General features: G+C 49.3%; 3 protein-coding genes across 10 annotated transcripts; 2 read left to right on the forward strand and 1 right to left on the reverse strand.

Moving 5' to 3' along the window:
• The first annotated feature begins 571 nt into the window (after positions 1-571).
• LRRC59 (leucine rich repeat containing 59) lies at positions 572-12,410 on the forward strand. The gene is made up of 7 exons (XM_082372633.1): positions 572-901; positions 3,007-3,066; positions 3,388-3,546; positions 3,783-3,887; positions 6,647-6,719; positions 8,804-8,977; positions 10,412-12,410. Exons 1-7 carry the CDS (start codon positions 797-799, stop codon positions 10,654-10,656), a joined length of 921 nt encoding a protein of 306 aa, XP_082228759.1. The 5' UTR covers positions 572-796; the 3' UTR covers positions 10,657-12,410.
• EME1 (essential meiotic structure-specific endonuclease 1) lies at positions 12,156-18,367 on the reverse strand. 6 transcript variants are annotated; one of them, XM_082372603.1, is made up of 9 exons: positions 18,324-18,365; positions 16,493-17,305; positions 16,282-16,409; positions 15,004-15,093; positions 14,792-14,913; positions 14,462-14,588; positions 14,106-14,221; positions 13,124-13,313; positions 12,156-12,828 (listed from the first exon to the last, which is right to left on the reverse strand). In XM_082372603.1, the coding sequence occupies exons 2-9, from the start codon at positions 17,277-17,279 to the stop codon at positions 12,799-12,801; spliced, it is 1,590 nt and encodes a 529-aa protein (XP_082228729.1). In that variant the 5' UTR covers positions 17,280-17,305; positions 18,324-18,365; the 3' UTR covers positions 12,156-12,798. The 6 variants fall into 6 exon arrangements, with proteins under 6 accessions (XP_082228729.1, XP_082228727.1, XP_082228728.1 ...); XM_082372601.1 differs by having other exon boundaries at positions 12,156-12,877; XM_082372602.1 differs by lacking the exon at positions 18,324-18,365 and adding an exon at positions 18,101-18,317 and having other exon boundaries at positions 12,156-12,877.
• On the forward strand, positions 18,367-23,364 carry MRPL27 (mitochondrial ribosomal protein L27). Of its 3 annotated transcripts, none has more exons than XM_082372641.1 (4): positions 18,367-18,467; positions 20,566-20,697; positions 21,112-21,179; positions 22,950-23,364. In XM_082372641.1, the coding sequence occupies exons 1-4, from the start codon at positions 18,428-18,430 to the stop codon at positions 23,154-23,156; spliced, it is 447 nt and encodes a 148-aa protein (XP_082228767.1). In that variant the 5' UTR covers positions 18,367-18,427; the 3' UTR covers positions 23,157-23,364. The 3 variants fall into 3 exon arrangements, with proteins under 3 accessions (XP_082228767.1, XP_082228768.1, XP_082228766.1); XM_082372642.1 differs by having other exon boundaries at positions 18,410-18,545; XM_082372640.1 differs by lacking the exon at positions 18,367-18,467 and adding an exon at positions 19,649-19,790.
• The last annotated feature ends 1,262 nt before the right edge of the window (positions 23,365-24,626 follow it).

Genomic DNA, 24,626 nt, shown 5'->3' on the forward strand with positions numbered 1-24,626 from the left:
GGCTGCAGGAGCACGCAGGGCTCAGTGTAGAAAAGAGAGTGGTCCATATCCTACAGGTAGCTATTTGAAGGGTTTTAAGCAGAGGAGAGACTTGGCTAGATTTTTAGAAAGATCATCTGGGCAGCTGGGTGGAGGTGGATGGAAGGGAGAGAGACTCAGAATAGTAATCCAGGTTCAAGTTGATGGTCGCCTGGACCAGGGCTTGGGGCAGTGAGGAGGAGATGAGAGAGAGAGGCAAAGTTTTCCGGATCATGATGGTTTGGGGATTGTTAGAGGACAGAGAGCAATTTTGAAGGACACCGTTTCTGCTGCTAATCCAGGGGGATGGGGGAGATCTGATGAGGTCAGTTTTGGATGGAGCCCAGGTCTTCTGGCCCCCAGTCTTTTAGCCTCCTGGCGCTGCTAGCGACGACTGCCCGCGGGCGTGCCCTCCCGGCACCAGGGAACACAGCTGCTCGGCCGGCGACGGAACTCAGAGACGGAACTTCACGCTCCCGGCGGTGGCGGGCGACAGAGGGCGCTCCCGCACACGCTCAGGCCGCTCTGGCCCAGTCCGTCTCAGTGGCCGCGGAAGGTGACGTGGACACGGAAGTGGTCGTCGTCGCGGCTGCACCGGTGGGAACGGGGCTCACGGCTCAGAGGGCGGCCGGCGGGCGGACGGACGGCGGCGGTCTCGCACCTGCGGCGGCCGGGGACGCAGGCTTTGTAGGTTGGGTGCGAGTCCGCTGAGCCGACGAGCTGCTTCTCAGCCCTTCTCTTGCCCGTCGGAGCCGGGACTCGTTCAGCCGGCGTCACCATGACCAAGGCCGGTAGCAAGGGCGGGAACCTCCGCGACAAGCTGGACGGCCACGAGCTGGATCTGAGCCTCAGCGACCTAAATGAGGTCCCGGTCAAGGAGTTGGTTAGTACAGTCCCTCAAGGCCCAGGCGCCCACCCGCGACTGGCGCTGGCCCCTGCGTTGGTCGCCTTCTTTCCCATGCCTCAGTCTCCATGGCTTAAAATGAGGTGGGGGGAGTGGGACTAACTCCCCGGGGGAGGCCGCGTCCGGCCCCAGTTTTCTTCTTGGGATGTACACGTGTCACTTTGGCACAGTTCCAGAAGATGGGAAGGAGCTGCTTCTCTGGCTATGGGCTTTTTACGGGTCAGGAGTGAATCTCCCCCCCCCCCCCCCGTTTCAGGGGCTTTCACAGCGCTCAGCTCCTTGCCCGACCCAAAGTAGGAGCCCTCGGAGCGCGGTTGCTGGGTGTATTCAGAGAATGAATGAACAGATGAATGAATGACTTGGTCCAAGTAGGCCTCCGGTTAGACCTGGGTGTGGCCCAGACCTGGCTTTTCTTGGAAGCCTGAAATCCCAGCTGGCTGCCCCAGCCCTGAGGCGTGCTTCCTTGAAGAATGTGAAATCTCACTGCTTGGTTGGCAAAGTCTCTTCCTAACTCTGAAACTGGTGGGAATCCGCACCATCGTGGCCCACCCCTCCACCCGCCTACTCCCATACCCCCAACCGGGGAAACAAGCCTGAGGCCCCAGGGACGTTACAAGACTAGTTTGTTGCCAAAGTGGAGTTAGATGGTACATCCCTGCTTTGCCCACCTGGTTCCCCACCCGCATCCCCCACAGTAGCCTCCCTTTGGATGACCTGTACTTTCCTCACCGCCTTCAACGAATTATATTTGCGTTTGGCACTTGGCCCAGTCTTCCCTCTGCCTTGGCTGTGTAGTATGGAGGTTAGAATGGGATTCCCAGTTCATATATCAGCTTTATTGCTTAATAGCTGAGTGCCCTTGACAAGCTTAGTTATCCTTTAAGCCTAGATTTCCTCATGTATAAAATGGTGGTAATTATTCCCATCGCATAGGGTTGTTGGGAGGATTAAATAAGATTGTAATGTAAAATACTTGGCAGGTAGCAAATGTTGATGCATGTAATTATTACCACGGTGTGCTTCCCACTATGATATCTCAAACTTCTTTAGGTGGTCAAACTTCATGCATGGGACTTTGACATTTGGAAAGTCCACGTTGGCCCAGTGTCCTTAACTGAATATTTGCCTTCTTCCCCGCCCCATGTTTCAGCCTGGCCCTAGAACTGCTGTCCGAAACCTTTTACCCCAGGCATCCGGTTGGTGCAGCATTGCCCCGAAGGACTAGGAATTAGCTAGGCAGAGAAGGTGGGTGGAGAAGGCAGGGCCATTTCAGGAGAGGGAAAGGAGACCGGAAGGGTCAGTTTTGCTGAGCCTCTCCATCCCAAACCCCATGGGAAAACAGAGGTGGGTTGGTAGGGCCTTGATTTCACTCTGCATTCACTCATTTACTCATTCATTCAGTTACGAATCAGCCAATGGGTATATTGAGTGCCTGGAAGACCCTGAACTGGAGAATATGGAAATCACAAAGCTATATTAGACACAGTCCCTGCCCTGAAACCTAATAAGGAGCAGTGCTAGAGAGAATATTAAAAGTGCTATGGAGAATTTCTAAGAATCTGGTTTTTTTTCCTTGGATGTTCCACAGCCAAATCCCTACTCTGCATTCTTCTGTAGGTTGTGGTTGACTGGCTTATTTTTCCTTTTGTGTCTCCAGAAACATTATACTTCAGTGCTTTTTTTTTTTTTTAAAGGCCTTTTCTTTTTTTTTTCCTTTGTTGAAAAAAATTTTTTAACATCTTTATTGGAGTATAATTGCTTTACAATGGTGTGTTAGTTTCTGCTTTATAACAAAGTGAATCAGCTATACGTATACATATGTTCCCATATCTCCTCCCTCTTGCATCTCCCTGCCATCCTCCCTATCCCACCCCTCTAGGTGGTCACAAAGCACCGAGCTGATCTCCCTGTGCTATGCAGCTGCTTCCCACTAGCTAGCTATTTTACATTTGGTAGTGTATATATGTCCATGTTAAAGGCCTTTTCTAATCATGGGAACTTTCTGTGGAAAATGCTTCATTAGCAGATGTCACTGAATTGTTCCATGTGTTGATCTGACATTTTGTTCTCATTCCCTTTCCTAGGCTGCCCTCCCAAAGGCCACCATACTGGATCTGTCCTGCAATAAACTGACTGCTCTACCGGTAAGACTGGCAAGCAAGCCTGATTCCTTCTAGAGCCCTGATGCTTCTCCTTCCTGTCTGGGGGAGTGGTGTCATAAGGCATAATTTCAGGATAGGCCTGCAGGCAGGATACCACTAAAAAGGGCTAAGCCCTTTTGCACACACGTCTCACTGCTCACCACCAGGAGCTATGCCTGCTATCTCCATTTTCATTCGAGCTGGAACAGCTAGTAAAAGGTAGAGTCAGGATTTGCGCATAGGTGCCTCTGACTTGGGGCCTCCTGGACTGTTACATCACAGTGTGTGAGCCCAAGGCCAAGGTGTTCTCTCTTTCGGTCCTAGTCGGATTTCTGTGGCCTCACACACCTGGTGAAGCTGGACCTGAGTAAGAACAAACTGCGGCAGCTGCCAGCAGACTTCGGCCGCCTGGTCAACCTCCAGCACCTGGACCTCCTCAACAACAGGCTGGTCACCCTGCCTGTCAGCTTTGCTCAGCTCAAGGTAACAATTCATGACCCAATGTTTCATGGCCAGGTGTGGCGTGGCAGAGGGCTCGGGGACTGAGGGAGTGCGGCTGTGAGAGAGGCCGACAGGAACACCACCTTGTTGTCACAGCCTCAGATGGCTTTCCCTGTGGCTGGAACAGAGAAGGGCTTTCTTCCTGCTCGTTTCGTTCCACTTTGAGGGGCTCTTTATGTGAACTCGGGCTTACCAGACTCTCTGCCCCATCTGTTTAGAGTCTGAAGTGGCTGGACCTGAAGGATAACCCCCTGGATCCTGTCCTGGCCAAGGTGGCAGGGGATTGCTTGGATGAGAAGCAGTGTAAGCAGTGCGCCAACAAGGTAAGCACGAGGCTCCCCAGTGGCTCCTTCACACATTCCCCTGGGACTTGCCTCTGTCGCCTCTTGTTTTCCCCTCCCAGGGCACCCATAGCTGTGTCTTTTAAAGCATGAAGGTCTCTGAAAATGTCTACTCTGAACCTGTCAGGCAAAGGCAGCTTTGTTTCTCTCTTTACTTTACAAGCAGTAGAACAATACTGTCTTCTGCTCTACTGCACTACTTCTGTTCTTAGAAACCAGGACCTTGCATGATCCAACACTGCACTGTTGACAGTTGTTTATATGGAACAAGAGGATTAGGCACTGTAGCCTTTCTGAGTCACAGTTACTGAATTTTGATGATAAAGGTGTTGTTAGTATTTGTAAGTTTATACCTATAAACAGACACATCCTGGGCACATCTGGCATTTGATTTCAGTTGAGTCATCTGACATAGGAGGAAGGAACTAACTGGCAGCATGGAAGGCAAATATTGCCAATAACCTTGAAGGTGCTTTACACTGTTTCTTAAGAACAGCACTGTACCCATCTCTCAAAAACTCTAGCTATAGTCATTTTTTCCCTCCAGCTTTAGAACAGATTGCTGCTGCTTCAGCTGAGCACCAGATGACTTACTTGGCTATGTTTAGGGGGTGTTGTGAACACAAAAGAGTTAACTTTAAACTCTAGATTAAGCGAAATGTGTGTATGATGGGTCTCTGTGAATCTTGGGAGTAATGGCCTTTCTTTTCTTATCATTAGCTCAGGGCTTCTTAGATAGTCTCATCATCTGTGTCACCCACTGTTACAAGAAACCAAGCACAGCATCAGTGCATCCAAGAAGCCAAGGCAACAGTTTGCCCTCAGCTGGGAACAGTACAAGTGATCAGTGACTCCTGTTCTGAAAACTTGGTGCTTTAAGAATGTTGTCTGTTCTGAAGACTAACAGTAGCTACCATTGACTGCTCTTCCTCTGTTGTGCATGCTTTGCATGTTTCATCTCATAACCCTCATAAACCTGGGAAGTAGGTATTACTTCTGTATCTCTGACCCGAGAAAGCCTCAGTATGCAACACCTTTCATTTATCCATTTATTCATTCAACTAATACTATATTAAACCAAAGTTGCTGATATTCTAGTTTTTGACCTACAAAAATAACTTTTGTTGAGTGTAAAGGTCTTTAGTATTCACAGATATTTTCCAGACAAAGCTCTGGGGAGCACGGTGCGTTGGGGATGTGGTGAGAGGCCATGCTCCGGCACCGCCGCCCAGAGCTGTCTCCTGCGCACACCTTTAGGCACGTACAGGAGTGGCGTGGGCCAGTCAGAAGGAGGTCACTTGTCTCCAGGAGTTAGTTTAGGTCTCGTCAGTTCTGACCTTGTGGGTGCATAGTAACTAATCAGCTTGGCACATAGTAAAGCACCTTTTAAAAATAATTTTAGTTCAACAGTAATCATCAGGTGCTTACTACCTGCTGTGGACTGGGATAGGTAGACAAAAGCAACCCTCTAGAGGCTCTAGAAGAGCCTCTCCCATTTCTGACTGGGCTGTGTTGTCAGATAACTAACTCCTGATGTATTGTAGCCAAGCTAAGAGGGGTGGCTCTTAAACGTCCAGGTTCTTTATTTAGCCAGTTTTTACCCCCTAAAGCCAACTGAATGGTTGGTGCTTATATAAAATTCAGAGTTCAGGGTGAGACAGGGACTTTGAACTTGGGCCCCCTCTCCACATCATGCTTGACCTTCCTCCAGATCCTGCAGCCCCTTGTTTAGCAGCCATTTTTTAGTAAGCTTGACTCCTTTGGAGAGGTGCCAGCTGGTGCAGGTCCTGGGTTACTCAGGACAGGGTTCCTTGTGGCTTTAAGCCAGGCTCTTGGAGGGAGTGGCTTTTGCAGACCTGCTCCTGTGTCCCTCTTATGATAGATGTGGGCATGTCTGAAGTTTCCATGAAGTAAAATAATTACATTTGAATACATGTCTGTCCTACAGGTTGTCTAGTGCAGTAGCAAAACAGAAAATTAAGACAATTTGCTGTCTTCATTTAGAATACTTGAGGTTTTCTTTTCTTATTAATGCAGTCAAGCAACAGTGTTCATTGAGCACATAAAATGCCTTTCTCTTACAGCCCTCCTGCCTCTGTGCACTATACGTAAGAGGAACAAACTCTGGCCTAGGAGCTCAGGAGACCTACACTCTCAGCTGTGCTACTTTCTAGCCATGTGACATCAGAGCCTGGGTTTTCTTCCTTATTTTTACAATGGGCATCCAGTCAGTTGCTCGTCACACCTGTATTGAGTGCTATGACTAGCTAAGCGCTGTTCTCACCTGCAGAGCTAAGGACAGTAGTCCCTAACCCTTAGGGAGCTTACAGTCTAGGACTGAGATGGATAAGAAAACTCCCCACGAGTGGGAGGAGGGGAGCCTGAGGCAGCCAAAAGAGGTCAGGAAAGTGTCTTAGAGGAAGTGCTGTCCCTGTTTAACACAAAAGTTGCTGGGAGAATTACATGAAGCGATTGTAAATGGCAGGACTTTTTCGATTCCAGTTGGCATTGTGTTTCACAGACTTCTTTCCTGACAGCTTTAGTGAACTGGGCTTATATGGCTCTTCTCTGGCTAAGGTTGGTGCAGTGAGGACACAGCATAAGGTTAACTTCATTAGCTCTGCACAGCTTCCAGGGCCTCTGGTGATCAGGGCTCCTGAAAAGAGCAGTCTCTTTTTTGAGACTCCCCGCAGTGAAGACAGCTGCGTTGAGCCGTTCAGCACCCTCCTCTCCCTTTGCAGGTGTTACAGCACATGAAGGCTGTGCAGGTGGATCAGGAGCGAGAGAGGCAGCGGCGGCTGGAAATAGACCGAGGTAGGTGGCCACCCGTCTCATGCTTGAGGAGCTAGGATGCTTGAGGAGCTAGGATCCAGGATAGGAGCCGTGCAGAGCAGTGGGGAACAGCGTGGTGGTAGATGGCAGCATCTCTCCAGTCCTGGCTTCTCCACTGAACCCCACAGTCATAGTCAACTGCTTATCTTTCTGTCTGCTTGGAGGGTTAATAAGTATCTCAAATTAAACGTGCCTAACCAGATCCCCTTCAGCACCTTCCGCTGTCCCCCCATAATGGGAAATCACCATCCCTATGGATTCAAGCCTAAAATTGGGAAGATGTCCGTGATTGCTTTCTTGTGTTACTCCCATGTCTAGTCTATCAGCAGTGGCAACTCCAGTGCCACCACCGCAGTCAAGCCTCCAGCCGGTGGACTGCCACAGTACCTCCTAGCGCCATGTCCTGGCTCCACACTTGTGCCCTCTCCACACAGCAGCCAGGGAGATCTTTTCAAAACACAAATCAGTTCTGCCGCTATTTGCTTAAAACCCTCTCATGGCTTCCAACTGAACTTAGAATGAAATTCAAACTCAGTAACATGGCCAACAAGGCCCGCCATGACCCAGGCCTGCTTCTCCGGCCTCGTCCCACACACCAGGGAGAGAGTGCAGTTACGCTCAGCCACACGATCCTCTCTGTTGCTTGAACACACCAAGAACTGTCTCATCTTAAGGGCTTTGTTGGTTTCCTTTTCCCTCAGATCTTTATGTGGCTGCCGACTGGCTGCCGACTGGCTTTGTGTGGTCCTCATCTGTTGCCTTAGGTTAACCTTAACCGTTTCAGAACCACTCAAACCAGAAGAGCCAACCCACCTGCCACTCTCTGTCACATCCTCAGTTATTTCCTTTATGGCACACATCACTGTCTTTTTCACTATTTGTTCACTTGTTTACTGTTTGTCTCCTTCTGTAGAAAGCAGATGACTTAGGCACTAGAGCTTGACTTTTCTTCAGTGCTGTATCCGAGCACTTGGAACAAGGCCCGGCACACAGTAGGTGCTCTGTTGACGAGCCGGCTGACTTCTGAGCCCGCTTGCTGGAGGACTCCCATGGTTAGAGGGACACGTGTAGTACTGATTACAGGCGGCCCCTGAGATTGGAACCCCTGAGTTGTGACCATTCCTTGTACACGCATGGCCGCTGTGCTGCCCATGTTTACTGTGACCACTGCTGCTTTCGCCTCTGGATGGCACATGAGTTCTCCTGAGGCTGGGCAGAGTGTGTTCTTGGCATTCTTGGTGCTTAGCTGGAACTTGGAGCTTGTTTGTATGTAGCAAAGCAGTGGAAAGCTACAGTGATAAGAATAGTACTATTCAGCTACATGATAGTTCAAATAGGCTTTTGAGCCCTAAAAGGACATTTAACCACCATTTGTGGCATTCTGGCTTTGGAAAAATGTGCTTCAGTCTTCCAACTAATTTGGGAATGCATTTTTAGAAACCAGTAATTTGTAAGGTGGGTGCTGTATGTAAACATACTTGAGCTGTGGAATAAATCGGAATGTTACATAGACTCCTGAGTTGAAGTCTAGAGTACCCTCTGACAAACTAGTAGTCTTGTTTTTTCAGGAAAACATTTCCATCTTCTGTAACCCTGAACCTAAGCGCTCCCTTTTTCTTTCTGCCCTCCCCATGCCACATTCCTTTCCAAAGCTTGGGAAGATGGGACTCCCACTGAATCAACACCTCCCTTGTTTCCTCTTCTCATAGTTGAGTTGTGCAAGGCTGTCAGTGGCTGTGTCTTCTGAATTAGTACCTAATTCTAAAGGAGCACCAGACTCATCACCCATGCCTTTCTTATGCCCCCCCTTGTTATATCACCCTAATCTCTGCTGCTTGTGGCTAGGAACCCCTTAATAAGAATCCACTGAGCAAACCCTGAGAGGAGCTTATTGTATTTTAGGGAGGGCTTACTTCCCAGAGAGCAGAAAGACAGCTGTTGCTTTTTAATATATCTTATGTGATCCACAGCATAAGGGAAGGGAGCCTGAATCCGTATTAATCACTTGAGAAAGCACACTGGAGGTCTGTGGGAGAGAAGCCACTTTTGCGTATACTTTCTCACAGAGGCCGAGAAGAAGTGGGAGGCCAAGCAGCGAGCTAAGGAGGCTCAGGAGCGGGAACTGCGGAAGCGGGAGAAGGCGGAAGAGAAGGAGCGCCGGAGAAAGGAGTATGACGCCCTCAAAGCAGCCAAGCGGGAGCAGGAGAAGAAACCTAAGAAGGAAACAAATCAGGCCCCGAGTACGTTTTTCTCTCAGTTGCAGGGTTCCAGGAGGGTGTGGTGGGGAGATGGCTTAGGTTTCCAGGCATGGCTGAGTGAGTGAGCGAGCAAACAAGCTTGCAGACCTCGTCAGGTACAGTATACTCTTAAGGCCTGGGAGTAACTCAGAGGGTCCACTTACGGGGAATGGGGACCCTCCTACTGCCCCGAATGGTTTGTTTCCCCAGTGTCACATGCTTATATGCAGGTATTTGGGTCAGATGTAGCTTAGAACATTTCCAGAACAGGGAGTTGCACTTTTTGTAAGGGTTAGATTCTAAAATCACCCAGAAAGGTGAAGATTGCATATGGTCACATTACTCTTAAAAGTCCCTGATCATCCAGGAAGTGGACTGAACTTTTGAGTGTGTGGTGCCGTCTCAGTGGTGCCAGCACTGCCTGTGATTTTCTTTCCCAGTTGGACCCGATCACTCTGTTTGGTGAACACCAGGGGAATCACTTGGCCTGCATTCGTGGAGCCATGTCGTATGTAAAACACGTTAGTGTTTTGCCTGAATATGTCCCGTTGGATTTGTGCAGCAATGTGGCTCCATATATAAGGGAGGACCGTATATCCTCTGGGCCAAACGGGACACCTGAGGGAGAGGAACCTGAGCAGGGAAGCTCTGTGGGGAGGGAGGCCTGCAGGGCCTGTCCCTGCTTGCCCCCGCTAGCCTTGAGCAAGTCGCCCAACCTCACCACCTTTCTGTTCCCTCGTATAAATGAGGATCATACCTCCTTACAGATTAGTGATAGGATTAAGTGAGAAAAACCTATGACAGGATCATGTAGTTCTTGGAATGTGGGTGTTCACTCAGGTTTTTTAAAAATTTGCCTAAAAATCTCAAAACCATTTTTTTTCTTCAATAATTATATTCACTGCAGACAATTTCTTTATATATATCGGAAAATGGCAATCACCTGTAATCCCCTGTTCCCAGCAGTAATCACTGTTACCAATATGGTATACTTTCTTCCAGGCTTTCTTTTTATAATAAAAACATTAACAATATTCATAAATTTTGAACCTGTTTCCCCAAATGGGCAGCACTCTACCCACGCTTGATGCCGCCTGATGAGCCCCTCCCCGTGGTCCTAAGGGGCCCGGATCATCAGCATGTTATGGAGAACTTAGGACCCTGGGGACTGTGTGCTAAGTGAAACATCCAGAATGAGATCCAGTTTTGACTCTACTCCCTGAGATCCAAGGGAGAAAGAGTTCATGTTTCAATCTCTGCATAGCAAAGTTTTTTAAGAGCTCAGATGTTCTAGAAAATGTGTTCTCCTCAGGGCCGGGGGAGTCTTCATCAGAGCAGAGGGGTGTAAGTGGACGTGCATGGAGACTAGCACCGACTGCAGAGTGTGCGTCCTTAAACTGACTGGACTTTTTGCCTACTGTGACTTTGTCCCTCCAGAATCTAAGTCCGGCTCTCGGGCCCGGAAGCCACCACCCCGGAAACACACTCGCTCCTGGGCTGTGCTGAGGCTGCTGCTGCTGCTGCTGCTGTGTGTGGCTGGCGGGCTGGTCGCCTGTCGGGTGACGGAGCTGCAGCAGCAGCCCCTCTGCACCAGCGTGAACGCCCTCTACGACAGCGCGCTCCGGGGCCTGCGCAGCCACGACATCCTCCGGTGGGTCCTGCAGACCGATTCTCAGCAGTGAGCTTGTCCTCCACGCCTGCTGCCTCCCAGCCTTGGAGCTTGGATTCCTATGGAATTGGGTTCTGTTGGACACAACCTCTTTTTAGTGTCAGACCTACCTGCCATCATCACATGGCTGCCGTTTGGTACTTGAGACCTCCTCTTTGTAAGACTTCTTTGTTCCTTAGTCAGGGTTCCCTGGTGGAATAAGGAGAAATAGGAGGTGGGGCCAGTTACCTGCATGCTTAAAAGAATAGGCTTGGGGTGGGGAGAGGAAAAAACATAGCCTTTTCTAGTTGTTATACAAAGCTGTATAAAGGCAAGAGTCATTTCTACTAAAGGTCAGCTGTCACTACATTTATACTTTTGTATGTCACAAACCCTTTCTTTCATTCCTCCCTGGGGAGCCAGGGCAGATCAGGAGGCAGTGTGTTAGTGGGGACTAGGGGAACACCGTACTCGGCAAATCTAGTCTAAATTGGGGGGGGGGGGGAGGGGCATACCTATTTCTTAAGGACCTCAGACATTCAGATATTTTAACAGTCCTACAAGATCTCAGGCTGTGACAGGACTTCCAGACCATCCAGTCCAATGTAACACTTGTAGACAGGGAAACTGAGGCCTTCCATGACTTGCCTATGGTCTCCTAGCTGGTTTGAGGCAGAACTGGATTCCCACGCTCGTATCCTTTCTCTCCATCATTTTGCCTCCTTTATAATGTACTGAGAGAACAAAACTTACACCAGAATTGTCTCTTGGCTGGAGTATAGACTCTTTCATGGGAAACAGATTCATGACCCACAAATAGAAATCGCATAGCCATGAGGGTCTTGGGCAGCTCTTGTAGAGTCCTGCGGCAATTTATGTGGCTTCTATAAAATGGGGATGGTCCAGGCTCCTTGCTTCAATTTGAGAGCATTAATTCCGATTGCCAATAAACAAGAAGGTGGACCCTTGCAAAGCCACATTGTCTATGACAGCTCTCTTACATAATCGGTGTGACTAAATACCTCATAGGCAACCTGAAAACTAAAGCTTCATAAGAGACTGAGGTTTAGAATTGATTCTAGACATAACTACACCTACACAATGAAGGGAAATAAGTAGCATCATGGAGTTTAAAAGTGGTACATTAACGACTAGCATGAATAAAGGCAGAACTGTCCATTCTCTTGTCTGCCAGACTCAGCCTTTTCTTGCTCTGTGGCCTCCTTTGCCTCCTTTCACAGCAGTTGGATGAAGGGGTCAGAAATGGCCGTCACGGTGCTCATTCACAGAAGACTCCCGACTGAAAGTTCCTGCCTCTCCCCAGGGAGAGCAAGAACCTGCCATGTTCAGAGACAGAGTGGAGTCCATCTTTTCAGCACTAGTGGCCCATGGATAACACTGACACTTGTGACCGTCCTGATAGTGGAAGAAAAGACTTCTTCTTTTCTCCCTCAGGGAGAGCTCTGCTGCGTAGGCCCACACCTTACTCAGAATCACTACACATTCCTTTAGTCTTCCTCCAAGCTCCAGAGCCATTGGTACAAATGCTTTATTGAAACTAAACACATAGTACATAAAATGAGATTAAGAGAATACAGAAGTCAGCATAGTGATCGGACCTCCCCCCGTTCCTTGGCTGCTTGAGGCAGCTTCAGTGGATGGGAGGAAGGCAGGAGCACACCCAGCCTTGTCAAGCAACCCTCCGAGGGCAGTTCACTTGTGACCTCGAGATTTGACGCTGAGGTTCTTCTGGATTTTTACAATTATTAAATACGTGTCTGAGTGGTCTGTCTTTGTTCCTTTGTATTTTGAGGGCTGGCTGGGGCAGGGGTCGGGGTGGTTTGTACGTGGCAGTTGACTTGCTAGGAGAGGAAGGCAAATGTGAGCATCTCAGCCTCTGCCCCATGTTGACAGGTAGGGACACTATCGCAAACAGCGACACCGAGGAAAGCCTGTTGTGGGCAGGACCCAGGCTTGTGCTGCAGGAGGTGCTTCTAATCCCTGCACTGTAGTCATGCTCTGAGGTCGGGGGGCTGGGGTGGAAATCAGCTTTTCATCCCTGTCCCTGAGGGCTGGCATCAGTCTGCACTGTCTAAAGAGAGATCTGGCTGCAAAGCTGTCATCTGAAGGTAGATACGCCTGGAGAGCTCTGGTCCAAGACGGCGGGAGGTGGCTGTCACACCTTCCCCACGGCGCACCTGTATGTCTGCAAGCAAATTCTGGCGTTCTTGCTCAGAAAAACACCGCTTATAAGCCTGAAAGTGGTAAATGACCTGTTAATACCATACCACCCACGGTCATTCCTCATCCGTGAATAAGGGACGGGAAGCTTGGGTTGAGGGATGAGAACCGTCCTCCCTCCCTGGTCAGTGTTGACTCTGATCTCAGACCCGCACTGTTGACTTACAAGGCATTCCTGGGCCCTCACCAGTGCTGTCCATGGAAACTGGGAGTCCACTAAGGCCACAGTGCACTGGGCAGTGACCCCTGGAACGGCATACCTGGATCAGGAGCTGTGGGGAGGGGTAGGCGTCCACAACGGCACTGGCCATTTCCAGGCTGACTCGGTTCAGCTGCTGAATCTGTCTCCTCCAGACCACTGCAAGCCCCCTGCCAGAGCGGTCCACCTTTGCCCCTCCAGCCCAGTCACTCTCCAGGCAGAAGGAGAAACTAGCTTGATCTCGGAGCTTCCTGCAAACAGCACAGTTGAGCTGCGAGTCGTGTGTTACTGTGCTGCACCTGTCCCCTTAACTAGGAACTTAAAAACCCTCCACTGACATCGGAAGAGGTGGGCATGATGTTCTACCTGGCCAATTTGAATGCTCCTTCTGTCCCCTAGCAGTGCTAGTTGCCAATTCCCGTAAAAACGACATCTGTTCCTTTTCATCAAAAAAGAAGTTAACAGAAAAGTACGAGACTCTTGCTTGCAATGAGATTGGGGTGTCTTGATCGGGGAGGCAGTGTGCTGGGGGTTAGCGCAGAGCACTGGGTATCAGGCAATTTGGAGTCCAGTTCTGGTTCTTCTGATTCGCTAGGAACTTTGACAAGTCGGTCTCTTTAGGCCTCAGTTCCCTCAGGTATAAAATCAGGGACTTGGACTGGATTGTCTCTGAGGAATCACCGATTTTAAATTCTGACTATGAACAGCCCTTGAGCTAAGTAGGCTAAAAAATTGTTTTACAAGGGCTTGTTTCATTGTGACCTGACCTGCAATGAATTCTGGTAAGTTGGCCCACTGATAACCCAGTACCAACCTGCAGAACACAAACTTACACATAAGCTACAGGAGAACATTTTAAAGGGACTGAGCTTGGGGGCTCTTTCCAAGAATTCCCAGGGTTAGGTCAACTCCTTCTGCCTCAAACTTGAGTGACAACAGACTAGCAGCAGAGTTTAGGGGAAAGGGACATCTTCTTTGGGTACCAGAATCACTGTAAAAGACAAGGCCAAGCAACCGAGCCAGGACTTGACGGGGGCACTCACTTGAAGGGCGCCTCAGCCACAGCCTTTGTGAATGTGCACGCCAAGTCAGCCAGCTCTTTCCAGCTCTGCACAATTCGAGCCTGGGCTTCTGTGTGTAGCTGCAGATCTACCAATGCCTAGAAACCCCAAAGCAGATGCACTGGAAGGGTATGCAGAGGCTAGTTTGAAACTGTTCTCTCCTCTCACTGTTCACTGAAGCTGCACCCCAGCCCCTTGGCTCCCCGTTTGGCCCCTTCTCTCCTACTTAGTGCCAAGGTAGAAAGTAGCGTCCAGCAGGCATTTTACTCTTTATCAATGGTGAATCGGGTTAGATGAGAGTGGGCACCCACGATGACTCAGGCAACAGAAGTTCTTACCTCTTCCATGTCTACTCTGGTCACCACAGCCGCTGTGTTGGCCTCCGGTTGTCTCTGCTTCTTCTTCTCCTTGGCCTGTTCTCCATTTGCCACTCCCTGTTTCCTTCTCCTTGGAGGATTCGGAGCACTGGAGCAGGGGAGGAAATCAAAGAGCGGCAGCTCCAGGCCGAGCTCGGGCAGAAGAGGTGTGAGAAGACTGGACCAGAGAGTCCCACAGGGCTAGGAGGGATGCTATTTTGCAGAGGGACCCAGATCTGGGATGAATAAATTCACCCCTGTTGGCCTAAGAGCTGCTCCTTTTAATGCTAAGTCTCGAGGACAAATCCAAACCTGAAGCATTTCTCCAGATCCACAATCACCAGTGACAGAGCTTTCCCAGCTGTCCTTGCTGTGATGTCAGTTACAAAGCTCCGAAGCGTTTCCTTCCCTTGCTCGGCGCTGCCCAGACTTCCCTACGTGAAGGGGCAGAAATGCATGAATGCCTGCTCCCGGCAGTCAGCCCTCTGTCCCAGCCTCAGCGCCTACCCCTCTGCTGTGCCCACCTGCTTGAAGTTGTAGATCATGGACACAAACGCCTCTGCCAGGAGCAGCACCAGAATCGTCGGCTCCTCCACCCAGCCCTCCTCTCCATCCTGTCAAAGGGCGCGGAACCCAGCAGAGGGAGGCAGGTCAGCAGGTGCTTAGCACCTGCGAGAGAGACCCAGGCCTTCCGGGTGAATGACTTCATCCCCATCAGCCTAGTCCACTTTGCATTATCCTTTTTCTTCTGGAATGAAGTCATGGTGGCAAGAAATAGTAACCCATAATCCTGTCCTTCCCAGTCCTCAACTGTTCAACCTCAGTGTACTGCACCTCTGAGGCAGTGAATAAGAAAGGAGCATCAGTGAGTTGAAACGGACTGAGAAGTAAATGCCAGTATTTCTGTGTATTCTGAATAGGGGAATGGAGCGAAGGAAACTCTTCCAAAGGATTTGGAACAAATAAGTAACTTGGGCTTTGAGGGTAGATGCTAAGCTGAGTGGCCCTTACACAGGTTTTGTGTGACAAAGAATCACCAAGGAAACTTCAGTCTGTGAGAGCACCTCTTCTTCGCCATACTAGGGCATAATCAAACAAAGCCAAGGCCACGTCATGGTCCACAATCCTACAGCAGTACGGTATTACAGAGTAACCATGAGCAGGACTTGTGCGGAGTTTTCTGATTAGGTCCCTATAAGCAAAAGCCAAGACCCATAATATTGCAAAGCACAGGTGGGAGGAGCTCTGGGTTCTAGTCCCTCCCACCCCCCAGCCACTACTCAGCTGTGATCCTTAACAAGGCTTTCAACTTCTCAGGGCCTCAGTTTCCCCACCTGTGATGTGGGGATAAGAATTTCTTCCTTATAGGATAACTGCGACAGAAACGGGCGATTTCCCACCCCCTGAGGGACGTTTGGCAATATCTGGAGACATTTTCAATTGTCACAACTGGGACAGGTACTATTGGCATCTACCAGGTAGATGCTAAACATCCTACAAGGCACAAGACAGCCCAGCACAACAGGGAATTAACCAATCCAAAATGGCAGCAGTACCCGAGGTGGAGAAACCAGGTTAAAGCTGTTATTATCCTGAGGTACTGTGCTGTCCCTTGTAGTTTCCTTGCACCCTGCCCACAGCTGGGAAAACAGCCCCTTTATTAAATCCTCCTCAAATTATACTAAGCTGAGTGTGCTACCTGCTTTCCTGCTGGAGCCTTGACTGATAATATATCCTTTAGAGTAAAAGCATATTTATCCTGTAACTCTAAGGAGGAGAGACAGCAGCCAGAAAACCCCTACCTCAGTGGACCCAGCCCTTCTCCGCCACGTGATGCTGCAAGGCACGGCCGGCGCCTCAATCACACAGCAGCACTGCATGGACTGTAGTGCTCCGAGGAGCTGGCCCCCACCTTCCATCTGCAAGAGCACTGCAACAGATGGGAGAGGGGCTGTCAGTGGGGCCCAGAAAGCAGTTCACCCAGCATGAGGTAAAGAAAGATGCCTGCAGGACCTGGATCCAGCAGCACAGCGATATGCTTTAAGCACTCCTCTGGCCTCTGAGCTTTCAGCCTGTTAACCAGGGCTGCCTTCTTCTTCCTTTCCTGTTGCCTCTCGGTGCTTTCCTTTTGGCTTGCTTGTCCCCGCTGCTGGCATCCCTGTGAGCCTCTCTTCTGGACCTTCTGATTATGCTTGGTCCTCTTCTGAGGTGGGGGTACCTCAGCATTTGTTTTAGTTACTGTCAAGCTGTTGCTCTGGACAGAGCAGGTAGTTTGGTAGACTGGCAGCTGATGGCATGGACTGTCTACCATAGGGTCCTTATTATTTGATGCATGCCTCTCTGAGGTGTCACAGAGAGCAATATCACGGATCTTTGTAAAGGGCTGGTTTTGCCAGTCACGTGATGCTCCTTCATTATTTTGATGATCTAAAACCCTTTTAACTGGGGAGCTGGAGTCCTCAGGGCTCAGCTGCTTGTGGGTCAAAAACTTACAAGTAAGTCTCTCAGCCAGGGGAGCAAATTCTTCCTCATCCTCACTTCCACTGCTTAGCACCCTGACTGGCTCTGTTTGTGGGACAGTTTCAGCTGCCTCTGGAACAGGTGGTGGATCTTTCAGTTTTTGTGATGGAGGACAGGAGGCCTCAGAATCTGAGGTGTCAACCACTACAATCTTCTCCTCCTTCTGAGGCTGCCTCCTCTCTGTTGAAGACGGTTCCTTCTTCAGAAAGGCAAATGTTGGCAACTCCTCAGAGTCACTCTCACTGGATTCCAGTGAGAGTGATAACTTCTCTACAGCCATCAATAATGTGCTATCAGATTAATTCCCTAAAAAGAAAAGAGACATGAGACACAGACTGTAGCACTGAATTCAGTCCACTTGATGTGTTCTATGGCCAAGCTTTAAGGAAATAAATGATACACAGAGAAATAGGATATGGTCCCAACACAGTCAATCTGGAACTCAGAACAGCTATGTCTGTAGTCTAACAGGAAACCTTCTCAAATCCTTTCTAGGTCAAGGTGAGGTATAAACAAAGTGGAGATTACTATTAAAAAATGTTAATGAGGTACGAACAAGACTCAACACAACCTCTTTGCTGATCTCTGCATGTAAAATGGAGATACCAAGAGTCACTCTTTTTTAACTGAGTATGTGAACTTTTGTGACTGGCTTCTCAGCATAATATTTTCAAGGTTCATTTATGTTGTAGCATGTGTCAGTACTTCATTGCTTTTTATGATTGAATAACACCTCACTGTTTAGATACGCCACATTTTGTTTGTCCATTCATCATCTGGTGGACTTTGTTTGATTCCATTTTTGGCTATTTTGAATGAATAATGCTGCCATGAACATTCATGTCCTAGTTTTTGTGGGGATGTTTTCAATTCTCTTGCAGACAGACCTAGGATTGCCAATTGCTGGGTCGTGCACAAGAGTCATTCTTTGAGCAAATATTCACTAACTCTATAGGTGTGACCCAAGATGAGCCTCGCTTTCTTTTTTAGTAAAATAGGGATAGTAACATTACCTACTTTACAAGATTGTAAGAAGTTTTAAAAAAAAAAATCATGCATCTACAGAGCTCAGTAAGGTAAGCTGAACGAATAGGGACAGACCTCATCCCTGTCCCTGCACGGGCCTCGGTAGAGTCTGGCAAAATGCGGGGGTCGGACAAGCGGGCCCCTGCTGAGCGGGCTCCAAGCCTCTCCCGCCGACACCAGGGCGGGCGGCTCGCCCACACACCGCGGCAGAAGCGCCGGACGCCCCGGCCACCAAGCCTCTGCGGAGCTGAGCTCAGGAAGAAAGCCCTACCCCGTCCGCCCGCCCGGCAACGCTCACCAGCAACTTCTCGCGTCACGCTTTCATCCGCCACGCAGGACCCGGAAATAGATCTCCGGTAGCGGAAGCAGATTTCTCAGACCGGAAGCGAGTGTGAGGCCAACATGGCGTTAGCGGTGCTGGCGCTGAGGACGCGGACAGCTGGTAAACGGACGCCGTGGCAGTCGCCGGGCGAGGGGTGGAGGCGGAGTGGAGACCTTGCAGGGATCTGGGGGCTTGGAGGTCGTTCCCCCACGGATGACCCTGCGGGCGGGAGGGGACTGGGGGGAGTGTGTGGGGCCCACGAGGTTTGAGGGGCGGTAGTCGCTGGTCGTGTGACACCTAGGGCGCGGAGCACGTGACCTTTCCCTGCCAGGCGTGCAAATACAGCTTCCCTAGGGGTGGGTGACGGTTCTCCGCTTCCCCTGTCTAGGTTTGTTTGGATCCCATTATCTACAAAAATGGGTTACTGCTTTTGGCACATAGGCGCTCAAAAAGTTAATCTATTCATTCAGCAGATTGAGGTCTTTGTGCCAGACACTGTGGTAGGTGTTGAGGATCTCAGCAGAGAAGATGAAGACATAGTCTCTACCCCCAGGACGGTTACTTCTAATAGATAAGCCAGTACATAAGCACGTAAATAAAATAGTTGTGAATTGTTGCAACTACTGTGACAGAAAGGGAAAAATGTGTCTGTGTCTTTTTTTTAGGTTGGGTGGTCAGGGAAGCCCTCTGAGGAGGTAACATGTAAGTTAAGACCTAAAGGATGACAGGAGGCCTGGCTTTGTAAGAGAGTGAGGGGCAAGAGAATGACTTGACCCAATTTTCCATTTTGAGAAGCAAACTATTGCTCTTGTGTGAATTTAAAGGGAGTAGGAGTGGAAATGAGGAAACCAGATGGGAAGCAGTAATAGTAGCCCTGAGGAGAGATGATTTAGTCAGGATGTTAGTGTCAGTGACCTTTGGAGGGCAATGGGGGGATTTGAAATCCGTTTTGGAAATAGGATCCACAGAGCTTACTGGTGAACTGGATATGTGAGATCAGCAAAGGGAAGGAATCTGCAGTGACTCTTTGATTTCTGCCTGAGCAACTGTGTAAGTGGTAGCATCATTTACTTTGAGGAGGATGGGGAATAGGGTGAAGGGCAAAGATTCGTGAGTGAGATAAGTTAGGTAAAGCAAAGTCCAGTTCCTGAAATTGAGTGAATAAATGAATAGGTGTTTAAAGGTAGGTAGATCCTGGTGCTGGCCATTTAACATGTTGTCTCTCGAAGTCCTTATCTCTGGTCCTTTGCCCCAGCTAGTCTCTGTTCTCATTAAAACTTCAGAAACCTAGGTTTTAGGAACTCTGAACTTATAGACTCCAGGACCCACAAGCCTTCTCTAAAGACTCTGGCATGACCCTGATTAACCATAGCTGTATCTGGAGACCTGAATGCCGGGACTGCCATTCCTGGGCTTGTCATATAGCACAGGGCTTCCATCCTGGTCAGTATGAATTTTAGTTCACTTTCCTTTTTAAAATAAATGCCATTGAGCAGTTTGGAATGAGTATGGAGAGGTCAGATTAACAAGGGCAGGGTGTCAGTCTTCTTGGTTGGACCTGTGCTTGATGGACTTGCCGAACAAAGGAAGGGTCCAGCCTTCTGGAATGGACAGGAGCCTGTGGGAGTCACCCTCACAGAGGCTGCCCTTTTTGTTTACAAGTATCTGATGTGCAGTGGATGGGTGATGGCTAAGAAGGTGGTGGGTGAGGTCAAAGCAGGAGCCTCTCTCTGGGTGTCCCGTTGCTGGGCTCTGCGGTCTGGCCCCTCCACAGTGCATTGAGCCTTGAGGGCATAATGGTGAGTGAGGCTGAAACAGGCAGCTCTGTGGTGTCCTCTTGCTGGCTTCTGTTTCTGTGGTTTTGTTTCCCTTCAATAGGACTGGATGTGTCAGGACCAAGGGCACATGGTGTTTATTTTTTTTCCATTAATATTTTACTCCCTCCCCTCAACCCTAGGCCACACACAGACAGCTCATGTAGTGCTTACACCATGGACGATACAAGAATGACTTATCCCCTGTCGTGGGGGAAGACCAAGGACCTCAGACACTCCCTGACAACCCACGAAGTCAAGTGGCATTTCTGCTCACACACCTTCCTCACCTCCCCTGACACTGCCCCCTGCCACCTCTCAGCTTAGCAAGTGACCCATTGAGGCAGAGAAGGAGTCTGATGGGGAGCTGCTCTGTTTGAACAACATTTCTGTTCTCTCTGCAGTTACAGCCCTGCTGAGCCCCCCTCAGGCTACAGCTTTTGCCGTCAGATATGCATCCAAAAAGACAGGTGGCAGCTCTAAGAACCTCGGTGGAAAGTCACCAGGCAAACGCTTTGGCATCAAGAGAATGGAGGGTAAGGATGTGGCCTGGCTTCCACTTTCCACTTAGCACCCTACCCTGCTGTCCCGGCGTTCCTTTGAAGAGCGGGCAAACCACACAAGTGCCCTGTCCTGTACTCTCCATTTTGCTCACCAGAACATTTAGTTCCAAATTAAAGAAACAGATAAGACCTGAGGCAGGGTGGAGGGGGTGAGGAAGAGCAGATAGGTGGGAACCTTGGCCATGCGACTGCAGAGGAGGCTGCCGGGTGGGGGACAGGGGGCTCCTTGTGTCAGACTGGGAGTTGGTCTTATCCAGGGGCAGGCTTAGAGGTTGGTATGTAGCATTTGGGCCAGGAAAGCGAGGGCTGCCATGGTTTCTTAGCAGTTCGCTGTGTTGCCTCATTGTGGGGGCCCAAAGGTAGCACACCTATGGACTTCTCTTCTAGGTCACTATGTTCATGCTGGCAACATCCTTGCGACTCAGCGCCACTTCCGCTGGCACCCAGGTGCCCATGTGAGTTGCTCTGTGTCCCACCCACCCCCACCCCCACCCCCCCGCCATTTTTTCTTCACCTCTCCGTGCTCCTGAGCATAGTAATTATAACAGTTGCAGTTATTGGGTGCTTACCAAATGCCAGGTGTCATGCTGATTCCTGGGCCTGCATTATCTCATTTCATCCTTACCCCCATCCCTAGGGTAGGTAGGTGTCATCTCTGTTTTACAGGTAGGATGCCAGAAACTTAGAAGGCGGGGTGGGTAGTGACAGAGCTGGGATTTGAACCAGGTCTGCTTGACTCCCAAATCACTTTTTCGCTTTGGTAATAGCATTAGCTTGGTTCTCTGGGGTCTCCTTTCTAACCCCCAGTTCTTGGAAGAAGATATTTCTAGTGATTTAAGATATTTTTTTAATCTTGGGAAACTAATTTCAATTTATTCATTTTTTTCCTTATTTTTAAGAATTCCTCCTTTGATTAAAGTTATTACTAGATGGCTGAAAGATAACTTGAATTTAATAAAATAGAATTCAGTTTGTGGGCCAGAAATTAGGTCCATACCAGGCAGGGATTTCAGTTTCAGCAAGTTGGTATTACTTGCTGAGGTAGGAAAGTTCTTTAACACAGATCTATACTATATTCTTTACATTATTTAAAATATTAGTTTCCTCTGTAATCAGTTTCCTCCTGCCTTCTTACCTCTTTTTTGGCAATTTTAGTAGGCACAGAAAGACTGATAGTAACCTATAATTATTTCAAAAATGCTAATTTGTATGTGAATTGATTGTATGTGTAGTACAATATTTTTTTAGAACTCGAGACATTCAGTATGTGGCTGTGTTAATTCTTCAGACTTAATAAAATAATGACAACAATAATAAAAGCTAATATGTTGTGACCTGGGCAGTATTCTAAGCTCTTTCTGATTATTAACTCATTTAATCCTCAAGATGACCCTATGAAATAGTTAATATTTATCTCCATTTTGCAGATGAAAAAAGTGAGATACAGTGAAGTAAATTAACTTGCCCAGATCACACAATAGTAAGTAGTAGTGCTGGGATTTGAACCAGTCTGTTCTTTTAATCAGAGAGATATTGAATAATGCTGTGTAAAAATTGCCACACATGCAATCTCAAGTTCTAAAAGAAAAAAGCTATGATATGTATAGTTTAAAAAAAATAAAGAAAATAAGTATATAATACACAGTTTATTTAATCTCTGCTCATATTTCTCACCTGAACATCAGGGTTAGCGATAGTACCTACTTCACAAGGTGAGAATCAAGTGAGTTAATGTATATAATAGGGCTTGGAACAGTGCTTACACACAGTAAGCGTGACATAAGTATTAGCTGATATCATTTTGTTTAATTAGCGTATGCATTATCCATATAGCTTTGAGCCTAAACTTTATAGATCACCATATAGATGAAAATGTATGTCAAACTAGTGTTGTGTTAAGCCTCAGTGAAGCAAACTCCCAGGAGCAGTGACATTTTCCTGGGCCTGGTTTGGGCATCTATCCAGTGTAGCCTCTGGCCAGCTGCACAGATATGGGTCCGGGTATCAGCCCTCAGGAACTGAGTAACCACCAGGATTGGCTGTTGGAGTTTTCTTTTCCCGCCTTTGTGATGGAGTAATTACCAAGCAGTGGGAAAGGGAACCTGAGATGGAGCTTTCTGAATCCTCCCCTTTGGCCCCAGGGCCTGAATCCTTGTGAAGAGTCTATCCTAGAGCCCTGGGATGGGCCCCCTGACTGTCCAGCTGACCAGGTCTGTGTGTTGCAGGTGGGGCTGGGGAAGAAGAAGTACCTGTATGCTCTGGAGGAGGGGATAGTCCGCTACACTAAGGAGGTCTACGTGCCCAGTCCCAGCAACTCGGAGGCTGTGGATCTGGTCACCAGGCTGCCCGAGGGGGCTGTGCTCTACAAGACTTTTGTCCACGTGGTTCCTGCCAAGCCTGAGGGCACCTTCAAACTGGTAGCTATGCTTTGACCTCCTGGTTGAGGCCTTTGGACAGAGACTGGAGCCCAGGTGACAGGAGAGGGTGGTACCAGACGTCATCAAGGGTTGGAGTGACGACAAGGCCTCCCAAGGAAGAAGTCTGCTTGGTGGTGACTGCAGGAGACTATGAAGTGACTGGCTGGGAAGCCCTTTGGGAGACCTGACCTGGGGCCAAAAATAAAGTTAGCTGGAGTCGTGAGTCTCTGCTATTTGGGGACAAACTGGGATGGAGTGGCTTACTGATCTGTTACCCATGTTCTCAGGTGCACATAAGGGGGAGCCTCAAAGCAGGAAAGAGGCCTGTCAGAGTGAGGAAATGAGAAGAGGGGACTTCATTTTGAGGAGGGGATCCCTTTAGCACCATCCCCCAAAGGGGAAGAAAGAGGAGTGCTTGTGCTTGAGGGTGTTCCTGCTCCTTCCCCTCCTGGATCCCACAGAAGTCGCTGGGGAAGAGTGGGCGGGGGGCGACCAAGGGGCCAATAGAGGAAGCCAGCGTGGTCATGTTCCTCTCTTGGAGCCACATTCAGAGGGAGCTGGGGCGACAGCCCCAGAAATGGCCACATGGCAGACCCCTTCCTGCCTCTGTGGGTCCAGAGCAGAGAGGCCCCATCTGGCCTGGAATACCAGGGTCCTTCCAATGATGAGGCAGAATGGGTGACAGATGGGCTTCTTCCTGTTACCCAGGGAGACACCTAGCTCGCATTCTTTCCCGATTCTTGGTTTATCTCAAACCGTAAACTGCAGCAAAGAATCTGGCTTCAGGAGTACTCAGTCTGGGCCTAGAGTGGGCTGGGGGCAGGCCTTCATTGTCAACCCAAGACCTTTAGAAGCTTGGCTTCGAGTGCAAGGGCGAGGAAGGAAGTCTCAGCAGGAGTGGACAGACATCCTGGCTGTTGGAGGTAGGCGATGCTGGCTGCAGCCCCAGAGAGGGCTTACAGAGTTAGTGCCTTCCTCCCAAGCACTCTTCTTTGCCCTGAAAGCAGGAGCTCCAGGGGTTGAGGGCAGAGAAGTCTAATTATGGAGGTCTGCCTTGAATTTGTCACCTTGATTCTCAGGGCATGGCCCCAGATTTCCCACCTCCTGCAAAGGTGGCCCAGGGTTTGTTGAGGTGCACTTTGGCTTCCTTCCCGTAGGGTCTTATACCAAGGCCCAGCTCGGGGAGATTGTTGGAAGCGTCTCCATAGGCTAAGCGCTGTCCCTGCCAGTCCCCGCCAGTCCCCGCCAGTCCCCTGGAGAAGGGGGAAAGGGCAAGATGGAAGAGCGTGTTCCCTCCTATAGTGTTTCCCTGAGCAGGCAGGTGGCTGCTTCCTGGGGTGGGTGAGCAGAGCCATGGTTGGGTGGTAGTGCAGGCAGTGACCTTAGGGCCTCCTCATAGCTGGATGGCAGCTGGGAGAGGTAGAGCGAAGACATTACCCATTCCCTTACACACAACCCCCCCCACCCCCCCCCCCCACATGCTCT

Source organism: Balaenoptera borealis (genome assembly GCF_965194805.1).
Source record: "Balaenoptera borealis genome assembly, chromosome: 20".
Classification (NCBI taxonomy): Eukaryota; Metazoa; Chordata; class Mammalia; order Artiodactyla; family Balaenopteridae; genus Balaenoptera; species Balaenoptera borealis.

What these genes read in the sequence shown, in the direction of transcription:
- LRRC59 (XM_082372633.1), top strand. Translation starts at nt 797, where the DNA reads ATGACCAAGGCCGGTAGCAAGGGCGGGAACCTCCGCGACAAGCTGGAC. An exon ending in AGGTCCCGGTCAAGGAGTTG is followed by an intron (nt 902 to 3,006) that starts GTTAGTACAGTC and finishes TCCCTTTCCTAG; the next exon opens with GCTGCCCTCCCAAAGGCCAC. An exon ending in GTAAGCAGTGCGCCAACAAG is followed by an intron (nt 3,888 to 6,646) that starts GTAAGCACGAGG and finishes CTCCCTTTGCAG; the next exon opens with GTGTTACAGCACATGAAGGC.
- MRPL27 (XM_082372642.1), top strand. Translation starts at nt 18,428, where the DNA reads ATGGCGTTAGCGGTGCTGGCGCTGAGGACGCGGACAGCTGGTAAACGG. An exon ending in TGGCATCAAGAGAATGGAGG is followed by an intron (nt 20,698 to 21,111) that starts GTAAGGATGTGG and finishes CTTCTCTTCTAG; the next exon opens with GTCACTATGTTCATGCTGGC. An exon ending in GCTGGCACCCAGGTGCCCAT is followed by an intron (nt 21,180 to 22,949) that starts GTGAGTTGCTCT and finishes TGTGTGTTGCAG; the next exon opens with GTGGGGCTGGGGAAGAAGAA.
- EME1 (XM_082372601.1), bottom strand. Translation starts at nt 17,279, where the DNA reads ATGGCTGTAGAGAAGTTATCACTCTCACTGGAATCCAGTGAGAGTGAC. An exon ending in GAAGGGCTGGGTCCACTGAG is followed by an intron (nt 15,094 to 16,281) that starts GTAGGGGTTTTC and finishes GCCCTTTGACAG; the next exon opens with GATGGAGAGGAGGGCTGGGT. An exon ending in TGATCTACAACTTCAAGCAG is followed by an intron (nt 14,914 to 15,003) that starts GTGGGCACAGCA and finishes CCCTTCACGTAG; the next exon opens with GGAAGTCTGGGCAGCGCCGA.